General features: G+C 32.8%; 1 protein-coding gene across 2 annotated transcripts in view; it reads left to right on the plus strand.

Moving 5' to 3' along the window:
- The window catches only part of LOC139094487 (uncharacterized), a 107,762-nt gene that overhangs the window by 70,222 nt on the left and 23,692 nt on the right, over positions 1–13,848 (plus strand). For both annotated transcript variants that reach the window (XM_070645523.1, XM_070645525.1), the window contains exon 4: positions 7,111–7,262. In XM_070645523.1, the coding sequence (XP_070501624.1) occupies positions 7,111–7,262 (152 nt within the window). The remainder of the gene's footprint in view (positions 1–7,110; positions 7,263–13,848) is intronic.

Genomic DNA, 13,848 nt, shown 5'->3' on the forward strand with positions numbered 1-13,848 from the left:
GAGCTAGAAACATGATATTTTATGATGGAATGGAGATGATGTGAGAAGCTTGAAGGGAAGAATTAACGATGGATCTTCAAGTTTCTTATGAATTATATCAATTGGCTTACGTGAATTGGATCCTTTACTCATAAAATCTATATTTAGCTATTAAACCTTCAAAATTTGTCAAATTTCATCTCATGCTCTATATTTAGCACTTAAATTATTCAATATCTTTTGAAAAGTTTGCTTAGAGGTCCAAAATTGCCCTAATGTCCCATAAACGACCCCTTAATACTCGAGTAATGGAAAATCAATCGAGCATCGATCCCTGATCAGGATTACCTGATCCTGACTAAGAGTCATACAACAATTAACCATAAATTACTAAAACCACAACTTCAGGATGCCTAAAAAGTCCAAGAACCATCAACAATTCCTATTTTTATCAAAAACATTATTCATCCCTCGAGCAAACCTCACAGAAAGGTAAGAAACGAATCGTGTTCCTATGCAAACACGGAAATGTTTGAAAATTCGAAAGAAAACCATTAAGAACATCATTCTGTTCAAAAAAAGGAAAGAAAACTCAAGAATTGAAGCTGTTAACAATAATCCAAAAAAAATGTACCATGGGAGATTAAAAAGCTTTTACAAATTTTCATGTCTGTTCTCGTCTTGACTTCCTGCTTTTGAGGGGAAGAAAAAGCTGTCTAAAGACAATAGGAAGTGAATTGAGGAGCATATCAAGTCATGAAATATTATTTACAATGTCATTTGTTTCAATTACAATTCACGACATAAAAGCTACGTAAGAAATAACTGTGAAAGACATAGAAGTGAAAAAAATTGGTTGCTGTTGCTGTCTTACTTTTTGTTGCTGATTTTTTGTATTGTAAAGTGGATTGTGTGGTAGTGCTGCAAGCATTATGGGTAGGGTAGCTATTTGAGGAATTCTGAGTAATTTGATACAGTCAAGGGTTTTATATGGAAGGATGTTATTGCTTGGTGGCGGGATTGCATGTGGGATTGACAAGCGGAAGGCTGTGATTGGGATAGTTAGGAGTCTTATGTAGGCATAACAAAACAAGGGGGAATTTATGGATATAGCAAATATATTGAATTTTGACATCCAAGGCTAATAATGACCTTTTATTTGAGATTTGAGCTGTCTCTAGTGCAGTTTTAAAACCTAAGTCAGACAACCAGCATGCTTATATGATGCTGCGATGCCTAATCAACACCATAGCTTAACCTCTATTGGCCACCTTCTTGGATGAACCACGATTACTCTGCATTCATTGAATTCCAAAATCCTAATCTAATCTCGTGTTAGTTCCCCAAAAAATGCTTCTCATTCAACAGCTCACATCAAAATTTACATCCAGCATTTGTTTTTTTTTCGCGTTAGCGGCAATGACGGTAGAGAGATAGAAAAAGAAAATAAGTAATAGCAACAACGACAATTCCCCATTTAATATCTTTCATGTTTGAATGTTATTTAGCGTTGCTTTGAGATTCTACCCGCCATTATCGTCATGAGCAAGTGAAGCAAATTTTATTTTATGACACTGCTGTAAAAATAAAGTAAAATAGCGTACAGTAAAGAAGAAACTCATTCAGTTAGGAGATAGAGAAGTTCGGTAAAATTGGGATAAAAGAAAGGAAAATTCCCTGAGCAGATTTGGCAGTTATTTGTTGCTTTGTTTTCACATTCTCCTTATGCATATCTGTTACATATCCATAGAAATAGAGCGAATATTCAAAACATAAAAAATAGAGATACATTTTCATCGTATGTCATAAAAGACATCAAGTTATTTATTACTTATGTCAATATTCTCATCATCCTTTCTATTTGCTGTTACTATTTTTTTTTTTTTTGATCAGGTTATTGTTGCTTCAGACTATTATTATCATATCAGAATGGAATTGACAGTTCATTTTTCATATTCATGTTTTATGATGAAAAATATCTGGATTGTCCTAAAGCTAGTTTGGATGACAATAATATATCAAATTGTCAAAAAAAAAATGAGAATGAAATTGCTGAATAATGAAAATAAATGGAAGGTAAAATTTGATGATACAGAGCCGACTAGTAATTAACCCTCTCTCCATCTCTCTCTTTCCTCTCATTAACATCTCTTCCTGCTCTCCTCCCCATTTTCTCCTCTTGTTCCTCTCTTCTCTTTCTTTTCCCTCTCATTCTTTTCTACATTCCTTTCTCCCCTCTCTCTTCGTCCTCTCCCTAATCTCCTTGCTCTCTCTCTCTCTTACCTTTCTTTTCTCTGTCTCCTTCCTCTCACCTCTATCTCTCCTCCCTCTCATTTTCCTCTCTTCTCATCCTTATTTCCTTTTTCTCTCTTTTTTCTCTCTTCCCTCTCTTCTCCGCCTTAATTCTCTCTCTGATTCTTTTCTCCTCTCTTTCTCCACCATCTCTCTTCTCTCTCCTTCCTCCCACCTTCCGCTCCCACTTCCCTCTCTGCTCTCTCTTCTCATTCTTCCTTTCCTCTCTCCCGGATTCAAACCAAATTTCTGAATTTCTTCAATTTCCTAAGACTTTCCATCAAAAAGCATCAAGCGTCATTCCTGCTGCTCGACAATGTAATCGAAAAGCATAATTATCTTTTTGGCTAATTATAATGTTCATCCACATGAAAAAGAATAACTTTTTTGCATTGCAAATATTTACATTTGCATACTTTACATTTAATGAAGATGATAACTGATGTGGGAGCTTTTCAAGCAAATTATTTACATAATAATTGAATCTACTCTGTCTGGGTTGATGTATTTCTTTGTAAACTTAAAAAGTGTATAATTTCCTTTAGTTTTTTTTTTTAATTTATTAAAAAGTTCCACAAAGTTTATTGAACCTTTTGAAGTTTGAAAAAATTAGAAAAGTTCTCATCAAACATTTATAAGATTTCTGGACAAAGTTTTATGTTTACAAACATTTTTTGATCTGTAAAATTGAGTTCTTGCATTAAAAAATTTCCAAGAATCATTTTCCTGCAGATATATATTTTCTAAAATAAGGAACTTTTTTTTGCTAGCTTCAAAGTCAAAATATTCAATTTTAAATGAATATTCAAAAAGTATCAAATTTCTGTGGAAAAAGCTTACACAAACTTCAAAGCTCTATCCAAAAGTGGGGAGTATTGAAATATATTTCGAGGAAGTGAGCGGAATATTGAAATTTTTTGATTAAACCAAATTCAGAGAAATTTGAGATTTTTTGGTCTAGCGCAATTTATTATCGATTTGTTGGTCATGTTGTCCGTCTACCCTTAGCTAAGCGATTACTTGTATTTACTTCCTTGGTTTGTAAGCAGAACAGATCAATTGTGATCCTTGACCTTCCATACCGAGTAACTTAAATGAACAAAACTCTGTCACGGAGCAATTAAGGCAGTAATGGGCAACCTGTGTACTGCGGCACATTAGTGTGAGTGACACATTAGTACTCACCACTGTTTTAAGGCTCCACAAGCTGTCTTCATTACGTACCAATAAGGATTGATATAGACACCCTTTAAAGCTCCATGACTAAGCCTTTTTGATTTATGTCACTCATGTTTAGATTCCACCAGAATCTAGCTCCATTTCTGGTTACCGCATGTCAATTCTACTTACGCCCACGAGTAGAAGAATTCAAGGATCTTCAATCTATTTTGGTACTCAATAAAAAGTATTAAAATTCAATTTTCTACGAAGTCCAGAATCTTTTTATAAAAAAATTCAGGATCAGCACCTTCCTAGAAGAAAATCTCACCATCAGCAACGTTTAATCTGATTCTACTTCCAAAACATAAACTAACTTTATTTTCTCAACTTACTATAGTACTTTTTACCAGAAGCATTACAAACAGAATTGGATTTTTTTTTTAAATAATCGCATTAAATTTTATGATGCAGTGAAAATAAATCCCTATTGGATATCACAACAATGGATAACGATAACAATAACACAAGTTTATTTTTCCTCTTTTTCATCATCAACAATGAGAGAGAAAATATTTTTCTGTTTGTTATTTCCCATTCTGTAATTTGTTATCTTTTGCTGGATAATTTTCATTGTTTTTGGTTTTGATTGAGTTCCGAACATACGGTGATTGTCGATTATTATGTCAAATCAGGTTTAGTACTGATTCCGGTTTTGTGATTTATAATTATGTCGTGTCTTGTTCTAATTTTGGTGTTTGTCAATTTCTGTAATAAGAATCTGTCCTTAGGCATATGTAGGCTAATCTTCTAGGGCGAGAGGAAGACCTCTGTGGACGAGAGGAGAGGAAACAGATAGGTTGTCTGTTTTGTGAAGACATTGGTATTTTAGATGCACAAACTTGCTGCTTTGGGCTTTATCTCATAGTTTGTCAGAGACTGCGTTTGTTGTCTGCAGGCCTGCAATTTTGGACTGATCCTAAATAAATCTATCGATTAATATGCTCATTAACAGGAAATTCCTAAATACGAGCACAAATTCCTGCGTACTTAGCAGATTCAGCATAAAATAACAAATAATTATGAGTTCGCAATTTCATGTTTGTTAATCATATCAACCGTATGTTGTACAATAATAACATCAGCATGAGATAACAGTAGATTATTAATCATTAAGTGCTTAAAAAATTATAAATCATGTTAAAAAGTTTTAAGCCTAATTAAGCTCAAATAAACTTTTAATGAATACACGGAAGAAACATTATAATTAATAATAACATTTATTAATATAGTTGTACAATTTTAATGATAAACAATACTGTAACATTTTTGTTATGGAATTCAAAATTGTTTTGATTTGGATGCGCATTTTTGAGGGTTTTAAGTTTGAAAATATCCACAGCAGGCATGCTACCATTGTACAAAAAAACCACTACGGTACCTAAAAGCGGGTCTTTTTGCCTGTTAGAGTAATATACAAAAATAACAGTAATACAATGTCTTGGATGTGGTAAAATTAGATGCAATGGCCGTTGTAGATGCAAAAAACTGAAGGTTCGTTCATCTAGCCCTAACAGACAATGGACATACTCACCTCTATGAACGTGGTAATGAATTTACTCAATCAATATAATTGAGGATGCTCAATTTTGTGAGCAAACTTGTCTGTTCAGGTAATACAATAGAAAATGCAAGCCTGCAGTTTTTCGGCAAACCCTATTCTAATCTTTCATTCTTCGCTGATCATAACGATCAATTATGATCAATATCCTCCCATATATGCCATCCAAAACTAGCTCCATCGCTAGCTATCGTTTTCCAATTCCCAATTTCATGTGCAAAACTGTCTCTGTAGACTAATCTTATTCATCCAACTCATCAATCCGTAAAATATTCCAAAAATCATTCAAATTCAATTCAATATCCTTAAAAATTGAACAACCTCCCAAAATGCCTCAATTTAAAAGATTCATAAGGTTGAAAAATTCAGTGGAAAACATTCTCATATAAATCATATGATTGAGTGTGATTACACTTTCATATCGCTTATTGATAAATGTATGTTATTTAAATAATGAACATTTTATTGAAAATTTAATTAAGATTTAATATTGAAATATGGCTATATTATTGTTATATACTGATCACTTCCAAAATTTGAAATTTCAAGTGTTTTTATTTGCTGAATTTATAAACATAACATTATTGAGTGCATGAACATGTTTATTCAAGTAATTAATAATTCATGATCTGTGATTGAAATAATAAAAAAAATTAATTAAATGTCGACCTTTTTTTATTCAAATATTTATTATGCATTTCCCTTCCAATACTTTTTTAATTCTCCCTGATTTGTGGTTGTAACAGCAATCAATGTCTCTCATTTCCATTTTTAACCAAACTTTCGTGGCTTTCCTATTATTAAAATATAATCTCTTATTTTAATTGAAAGCCACAATAATGCCACTTGACGTTCTGATTTTATTTCATAATGACACCAAAAATTACTTGATATCTGAAACAAGCAGGATGTTTAATCACATTTTGTCATATTGTTTATGTCTTCAATGTTGTTGTTGTTTATCACATCAACCCCAATTACGCCTACACGAGTCTATATTGTGCCATTGAATTCTATCGAGTAACTTTGATTATAATCGTTAAAATTGATTTTATTCTTCCTACAAACAATGAGCCTAAAATTGAGTTTAAAAAGGATTTTCTTGGAACAATTAAGCGAGTGGGATTCTTATCTGTACGATTTTGGAATTGAATCACTCTTCTTGGGAAATATTTATTTTATTTAAGAATTAAATGTTGATTTTGATGATTATTATGTGATTATTTAAGGATTAAGTCAGATGTCAAATCCAATTGACTTAACATTAGATGAATAAGACCTAAATGTTGTCTAATCTTGACAATTATCTGTTGTGTTCATGATTTGGATGGTGTTTGGATTTGACCCCCAATTCCATAGCAGTTATGGACTGATTTTGAGTTCTGATTTCTTTCCGGAAATTACACGGCATGGAAATGATTGAAAATTGGTTTTCTAGGCCAACTTGACTCTAGCTTCAGACGGATCTTCATCGAATCTGGACTGGAGCTTGAATCACGTTGGCTCAGATCTGGATTTTCGACCATGTATACTCTGCGTACCTTTCTGGTTACTAATTCTTAATACTTCAAATTTTGTTAATCATATACTTAACCCTAGTGAACATATAAAGCCGTTTTAGGTGCTGTAGTGATGTTATTTTGCCATGAAAGCATGCTCCTTGTCTGTATTCATTAAATAACAATCAATTGTCAAATAACCCAAATAACAACCCTGCATGACAGTAACCTCAAGTGTCAATTCCCGAATATACTAATATTTTCCCTCCAAATTTACTAAAATCATCAATAATTCAATATGTTTTTGTTAAGTTAACGTCAATTAATATTGCTTCAACAGACATTAACAGCATTAACAATTTTCGATTCCTCCCAATCGTTCTTAATTGAATGTGAAAATTTTAAACGATTCCATATCGGAAAACAATTATCCATTCGAATGAATAGACGATTGGGAATTTATAAATGTTAAAAGGTTGAAGATGAACGCAAAATAAATTGCGTACAGACAATAAAACGGAAAATTAACAATAAAATTTATCTTTTTTCTATTGAATAAAGGCTCGAAAAGAGTTGCTTGGCCACCACCACCAGAGAGCTCTTTGTATTCATCTGAACCTGTTGAATATCATCAGGAGCCTCAACAGCAGATTCAACCACAATATCAAGCAATAAGTCAGCAACAGAAATCGCAGCCTGTACAAAACCAACAGGTAATGTAAACCTTATATGTGTATAGATTTAACTCGTATGTATGTAGATATTGTGCTATAAATTTTTATTTTTATGGTATCACATAAATTGCTGAGGTGTAAAGAAACAGCACAGAGGAAAAAAAAGTGTATACTGAAAATGGAAATTACGATTGTGATAGTCGGTAGCCTTTAAGGAGAAAATTATGTACATATAACATGTGTAAATGCGTCTATCTTGGTTTTTTCCTCTGTAACCACGAATGAATGAAACCATTTGATCTCGCTCGATTCCCACATCCCTCATTATTCTTCCATAAAACGGAACATTTTCATATATTCACTCCTATTTCCTGAATTCTTTGCATACGGATTTCTGTTTCGTTGGGAATATAGCTTTGGTTTTTTATAAAGCTACATTAATTTTGATTTAATTTATATATGAAATTGAAAATTGAATCAAGCTTTTTGGATAGTTCTGAGCTTTTTGAGCAGTCACAACATTTTGAATGTGATTTTCGAAAATTCGTTTGATTTGAACCGAAATTCGGTCAAAATTTTAAGCTTTTTTTAGGACAGTCAGAGAGAGCTTTTTGAAATTATTCAGAGCTTTTTGAAAATTAAAGTTTTTTTTAAAAATTCTGAGCTTTTTTGAACAGTCTAAAATTTTTGACATTTCCAGAGATTTTTGAAAATGTTTAGAGCTTTTTGAAATTCTCAGAGCTTTTCGGAATTTTTAGAAATTTTTTGAAAATCACAGAGTATTCACTATTTTTGAAAATTTCTGTTAAAGACCAGTTTTGTAAAAAAAAAAATCAGTACTGAATGTAAGAGCTTTTTGAATGATCCACAGCTTTTTAAAAATTCAAAGCTTTTTGAATAAGTGAGAGTTTTCCAAATAAAAATTGATTGCTGCATTCACCACATTTACCATTCACCCAATCTCGAGCACAAGCAAAATCGAGTCCAATTTCAATTTTGAGGTTAATTTCTTAATAAAGCAAAACATACGGTTATTGCGTTGTGAATAAACGATTTAATCAGGATAATAACGACCATAAACGTGCAACTTATTTCTCATCATCAAGCTCAAAGAGAAAATTATTTTTTTCCTCTGCTTTGCTGCACACTCGCTCTACTCACTGCTTACAAGATTAAATATGAATTTGTAATGTGTATTCATCTACCTTATGCTGCATTGTCTTCTTCATCTTGCTCAGTTCAACTGTAATTTGTTTTCATTTTCCTTCCACCTTATACTTACTCACATATGCTCATATTATGTACGTGCATGCATCTTTCTTCATTTTTTTTTTTTGGATGGTCTTTTTTATCTTTAAAGAGTAACATTAACCGGAAATATTGTAATAAGGTTGGGTAGTGGGGAAATTTAATAATAATTTTGATTACCTCAATTTGTGCCACTTGACATGTGAAAAAAATTTCGATTAAATAATAAATTGATTTTTATGGATATTGAGTTTTGGTGGAAAATAACCTCAAAATTGTGATTTAATAAAGTTACAGATGGAAATTGATTGAATTTACTCGGAATTTTGGTTTGTTGAAGTACTTTAGCAGTTGCTAGGAGGAGCTAGATTGGGTTGGCACAAGTTCAATCCCAAATGATCCACAATCATTCCCAAATCACCTCAGATCATTGAACACACCACCTCATCAATTATTCGATTTTTAATTCAATATGATGTCATAAAAAAGGCAACTCCCAGTCAAGTGTCAACAAAATGCTAGAGAACATCAGGATAATAAAGTTGTTATATCTCCCCATTATCATAATTGATCAATGATTTAATTTATTGACGCCTTATCTGATATTTTATTTTTACAACAAAAATCATCATTATTTAACAATGTCAATTTGACAGCAGCATAATGAAAGAATGGATGAAATAAAATATATATATATATATATTTTAAAAAAATTACTCTACTGATAATGTTTTTGACATTAAATGAGCCTATCAATTGCAATCACCCATAAAAATGAGAACTTCCTTCCATCATCATTCACAATTCCACCCATAACTCCCCATTCTATGAACTTTTGGTTTGACATTTTGCTGCTGAAATTATAATATGTGGTGTTGTGGTGGTCACTTTGGGTTGACCCACAGTAACTTACTTACTTACTTCGCTGACCATTCAGATCAACTGTGCCGATCGGCACATATTGAAATGTTGCCACCACGGCGACGACTCGGTCGTATACTTAAAGCCAAGTGGCTGCCACTTGGCGAAAATAACCGGATTATAAACCGGATAAAACGACCGACTCGTCGCCGTGGTGGCAACATTTCAATTTGTGCCGATCGGGTGTGATTCATGGTCCTCCTCAGATGAGGGCCTAAAGCGTCTAAAACTGGCTCTATTGCTGGCTTCCCACAGTTTACAGTAGAATAGGTCGAAATTTGCTGTCACACTTCCGTCAGGACGCTTTCGTGTCTTACCATTAATACTGTCTCCTGAGCATCTCAAGTAAGCGACATGTCTCAGGACAAACTTCAATTTCAGTCTATGGCTACTTTACAATAACAATTCAGTCCAAATCTTAAAAAAATCGTTTTATTTACTAAAAAAATCTTCGACTTTCTCTACCTCCCCGACATCCATCATGTACCAACATTCTACAACATTGATCTTGAATACAACAAAATTCATCAAGAAGAAAAAATCAATTTTTATTTCTCATTCAATTGGCTTTTAAGAATGAATGAATGAATGAAATAAATAAGAAATTTTCGTTGTGCCAACGCTTTAGAATATTGGCATTAGTGAATGAGACGAAATGATTTTAATGTGGAATCATCAAGTTGATAATAATCGAAATTGACAATTTTCCATCAAAATCAAATCGTGCGCTACAGATTATTTTTACTGTCGTGCTTTTTTTCTTTTTCATTTCTTTTCTATTCATGCTGACATTATTGTTATTATAGTTTACATTCATTCATTGTATACAAATTGGATTGACATAAATCTTTGTGTATGATGATTTTTTGGGTAGAGTTGGTGACCAGGCTGGTCCATAAATACATCGAATAGTTAAAATCATTAGACAATCTGGGGACGGTTCACTTTTTACGAAACATTGATTTTTTGAGGAAGGAAGTGGTTCCTCTATGGCAAAATTTCTTGATATACGACAAAATCACAACCGAATAAAAGCGTTACCTAATAAGTCAACGACCCACTGCAATAAAAATTATGAAAAATTACCTTTCTGTGTTTCGGATGTGTTGCAACGGTCATCATACATACATCAGTACATTAAGTATTTAATGATGGATGCTCTGTAAAAACAACAAGCATTTCCTTTCACAATTTAAATTCACTCCATTTTCTTGGAACGACCAATAAACAATTTCGATGGAAATTGTCTGGTTGTTGAGTACTTCTGTCGACTATGTTCATATGAATACCACAAATGCTGTACTGCACGTTTTAAATAATATCATCAGGAATATCACCTAACTTCAAAAACAATCGTCCTCTCATCCAGTGTTAGACACTGCCAGACACCATAAGTATGGTACTTATATGCAAAGTACAGCTGGTACAGTAAGCACAGTCCAATACTTTACAGAGTATCTGGCCCTTGTCTCCCTCTGGACCAACCAAAAATCGAACAACGTCCTCTCACAAGATTATCACATCCGATCTACCGAAAAAGGAAAAATCAATTTCACAGTCGAGTGACTTAATTGAAATCATGAATACGGTGACAAAAAAAAACAGCTGTAATATCCTCCATCACTTATTGTGAATGAAATTCATCGACAATCATCAATGAATTGTAAGGAGACAAAAAATAATAAAAAAGAATCTCATCAACAGGTTACTTCTGTTATTTTCTCACGACATGCCATACTTCAACAAAAGAAATAACAATGGGAAAGGAAAGGAACAAAAAAAAATTTCAAGCATGCCGAAAAACAAGCTAAATTACAAATAAAAGAAAAGAAAATTCTGATTTTTACACTCAATGTAATGGGGAATGGCCGTATTGTTATGGCAAGGAAGGAATTTTAACTGAACTTAACTACTTCTTACGGACATATAAAAAGCAAGGCAGAAATAAAATGTAGAACAATGCGCTTCAGTAGACATCAATGGACTTGAAGAATGAAAAATAACAAGAATAAAGAACATTATTGTGAAAATGTCAAACGCACATATTGAATAAAGGAAATTAAGAACGAGAGGAGAATCGACGGAGAACGAAAACGGTACCATTATGTAGACATCTAATTGAATGTTAAGAAGGAAAACGGAAAATAAAATCCAATGGCAATTTCCTTCAACGATTTTCTTTCTTAATTAATTGAGTCATTTGGCCTTCTTGCTAAGGAAATTGTTAGAGACATGGAAGAGAAATTTAAAAAAAAAACTTTGATTCTTATGGTCTACAGTCTGTAGATGAGAGCTTATTTTCCTTGCTTGTAGACGTTGAGATTTAGCGGGTAATTTCATGTGTATTAGTCATTTGGTGATATATCCTCAGACCGTTTTACCTCTTGTCGATCCTCCTCCAACTCAGCGTTTGATCCCAAGCGGCATAATGCGGTAAACTGCTGTATAAAGTCGTCAAAATCAGCCATCTCGTTGCTGTCAGGACAACTTCGCTTTACCATTAATACCACGAATTAGCGATGTCCTGACAAGCACGTTATGCTGTTCGGGAATTGCACTTCTTCGTTAAGTTGAAGACATAAGGCGTATAAAATACATAAAAATGTCAAAATTATTATTCTTAATAAATGTGCAGCAAAGAAGTTTAAACTGGAGGCTGCAGACATACAATACTGTATTCAAACTTGCTACAAGCTGCATGAAATTCAATGTATCGCCGTTAGAACGGACAATGGAACAAAAATAGCTTTCACGGATCTTTCAGAGCCTCTTTACCATCGATGTTGTGCTGCTTGAATTAGTTTCATTTAACTTCATAAAAAAGTGATTCTTAATTCTTTGTAGACCACGGTCCATAAAATGAGAGACTCTACATTTCAATTGTACAAATATTTATAGTTCACCATTGTATTATAGCTTACCTGAAGCATATTAAGTGTGAAACAACCTTCGACACATCTGCCTCCACACCACAACATAATAGTAGACCAAAGTTTGAATAGTATTGCCATAAACTATTTAAATAGCAGCTTAATTTATAAATTGTTACTAATGCATTTACGTATGAAATTCTAAAATCCATGCAATTAGTGTAAGCACTCAGCATAAGCTTTTTACACGATCATACAATCAATTATCAATTCAATGAAGAATAATCTGCTTACATGTACATCAAACAAAGCCATATAGTGTCTGAATAGAATTTATATTGCTAATGTTCATCATAAGCCTAAAATGGGTATCGATTATGAACTTCATAATAAGGTGGAACTAGATTAATTAAAAATGATGAAAAATAATTAAAATTAATTAAAATGAGAGAATTAAATTGGGTCATTATCTTTTGATTAATTATGCTACATTCCTCGTAGCTGTAAATACCTCAAGGTATCTTTATAAAGGAACAATAAATATTTTTATCACAATGCCTTTTTTCACCTTTCCTATGTCCACCCTAATTAATTAACTCATAACATTGATCTGCACCTTCATTATAATTTTTATTTTTGTGCCCGTCACAACTTCTACATTTTCATGCACGACCCAAACACTCACTGTGTGTCTCATTATACTTTTAGTTTGCTTCCTTTTACTTTTTTTGAAAGAAGAAGTTTTTCTTTTACTGCTTAAAGTTTTTTTGTTTCTTCTTTTTGTTGTGTTTGAATTAAGCAGTTTTGAGCAGGAACGGAACTAGAGTGGGTTGTTGATGTGGTATAGTAGGAAGGGTTTTTAGAATCTAATAGCTGAATTAGAAATTTAAGTCAAATATGACATCTGTGTCCTTTAACGTTGAATTTGCTCTCATTAATTCACATACACTAATGTCAATGATTTGTGGTTAGTTTGGTGAACCATATCAGCTCTTGCTTAATTTATATCATTCGTCTAATCTCCCTTCCATGCGGCATAATGTGGTGAGCTGTATTTTATGTCGTAAAATCGATCCAAACTACAAATCAGCCGATATATTGACGTCTGAACAACTTCGTGTCTTACCGTCAATATGGCGACATACTGATATTATTTCTTGATACCCGAGCAGCACTTAATTGTACAAACCGCATTTTTCACCCATAAAAATGAGTCAAAATCAGACGTCATGGAGCCATCATGTCAACTTTGCGTCTTATCGTTAATATGCCACTTTGACCCCACCCTGCAATTATTATCAAGTGGTCAGTATTGAAAATTATGAATAGGAAGGAAGCAAAAACTAAGTTGAATGAAAAAGAAGAAGTCATGAAAGTTATTGAATAATAAAAAAGAAAAGAAAACCAGAACACGCGTCCTTTTAATTTCACGCTTCCTTTGCAATATGCCATTTTGGCAATATGCCATTTTCATTTCTGTTACTAATTGTTATTCACAAAACATACAAACGTACAAATTAGTGAAATTGGACATTATTTTTAACATTTATTGCAATACGGGGTGAATATTGGTGCCATAATCATAC

Source organism: Chironomus tepperi, unplaced genomic scaffold, assembly GCF_022539635.2.
Source record: "Chironomus tepperi strain 1889 unplaced genomic scaffold, CSIRO-AGI_Ctep_v1 contig_354, whole genome shotgun sequence".
Taxonomy (NCBI): Eukaryota; Metazoa; Arthropoda; class Insecta; order Diptera; family Chironomidae; genus Chironomus; species Chironomus tepperi.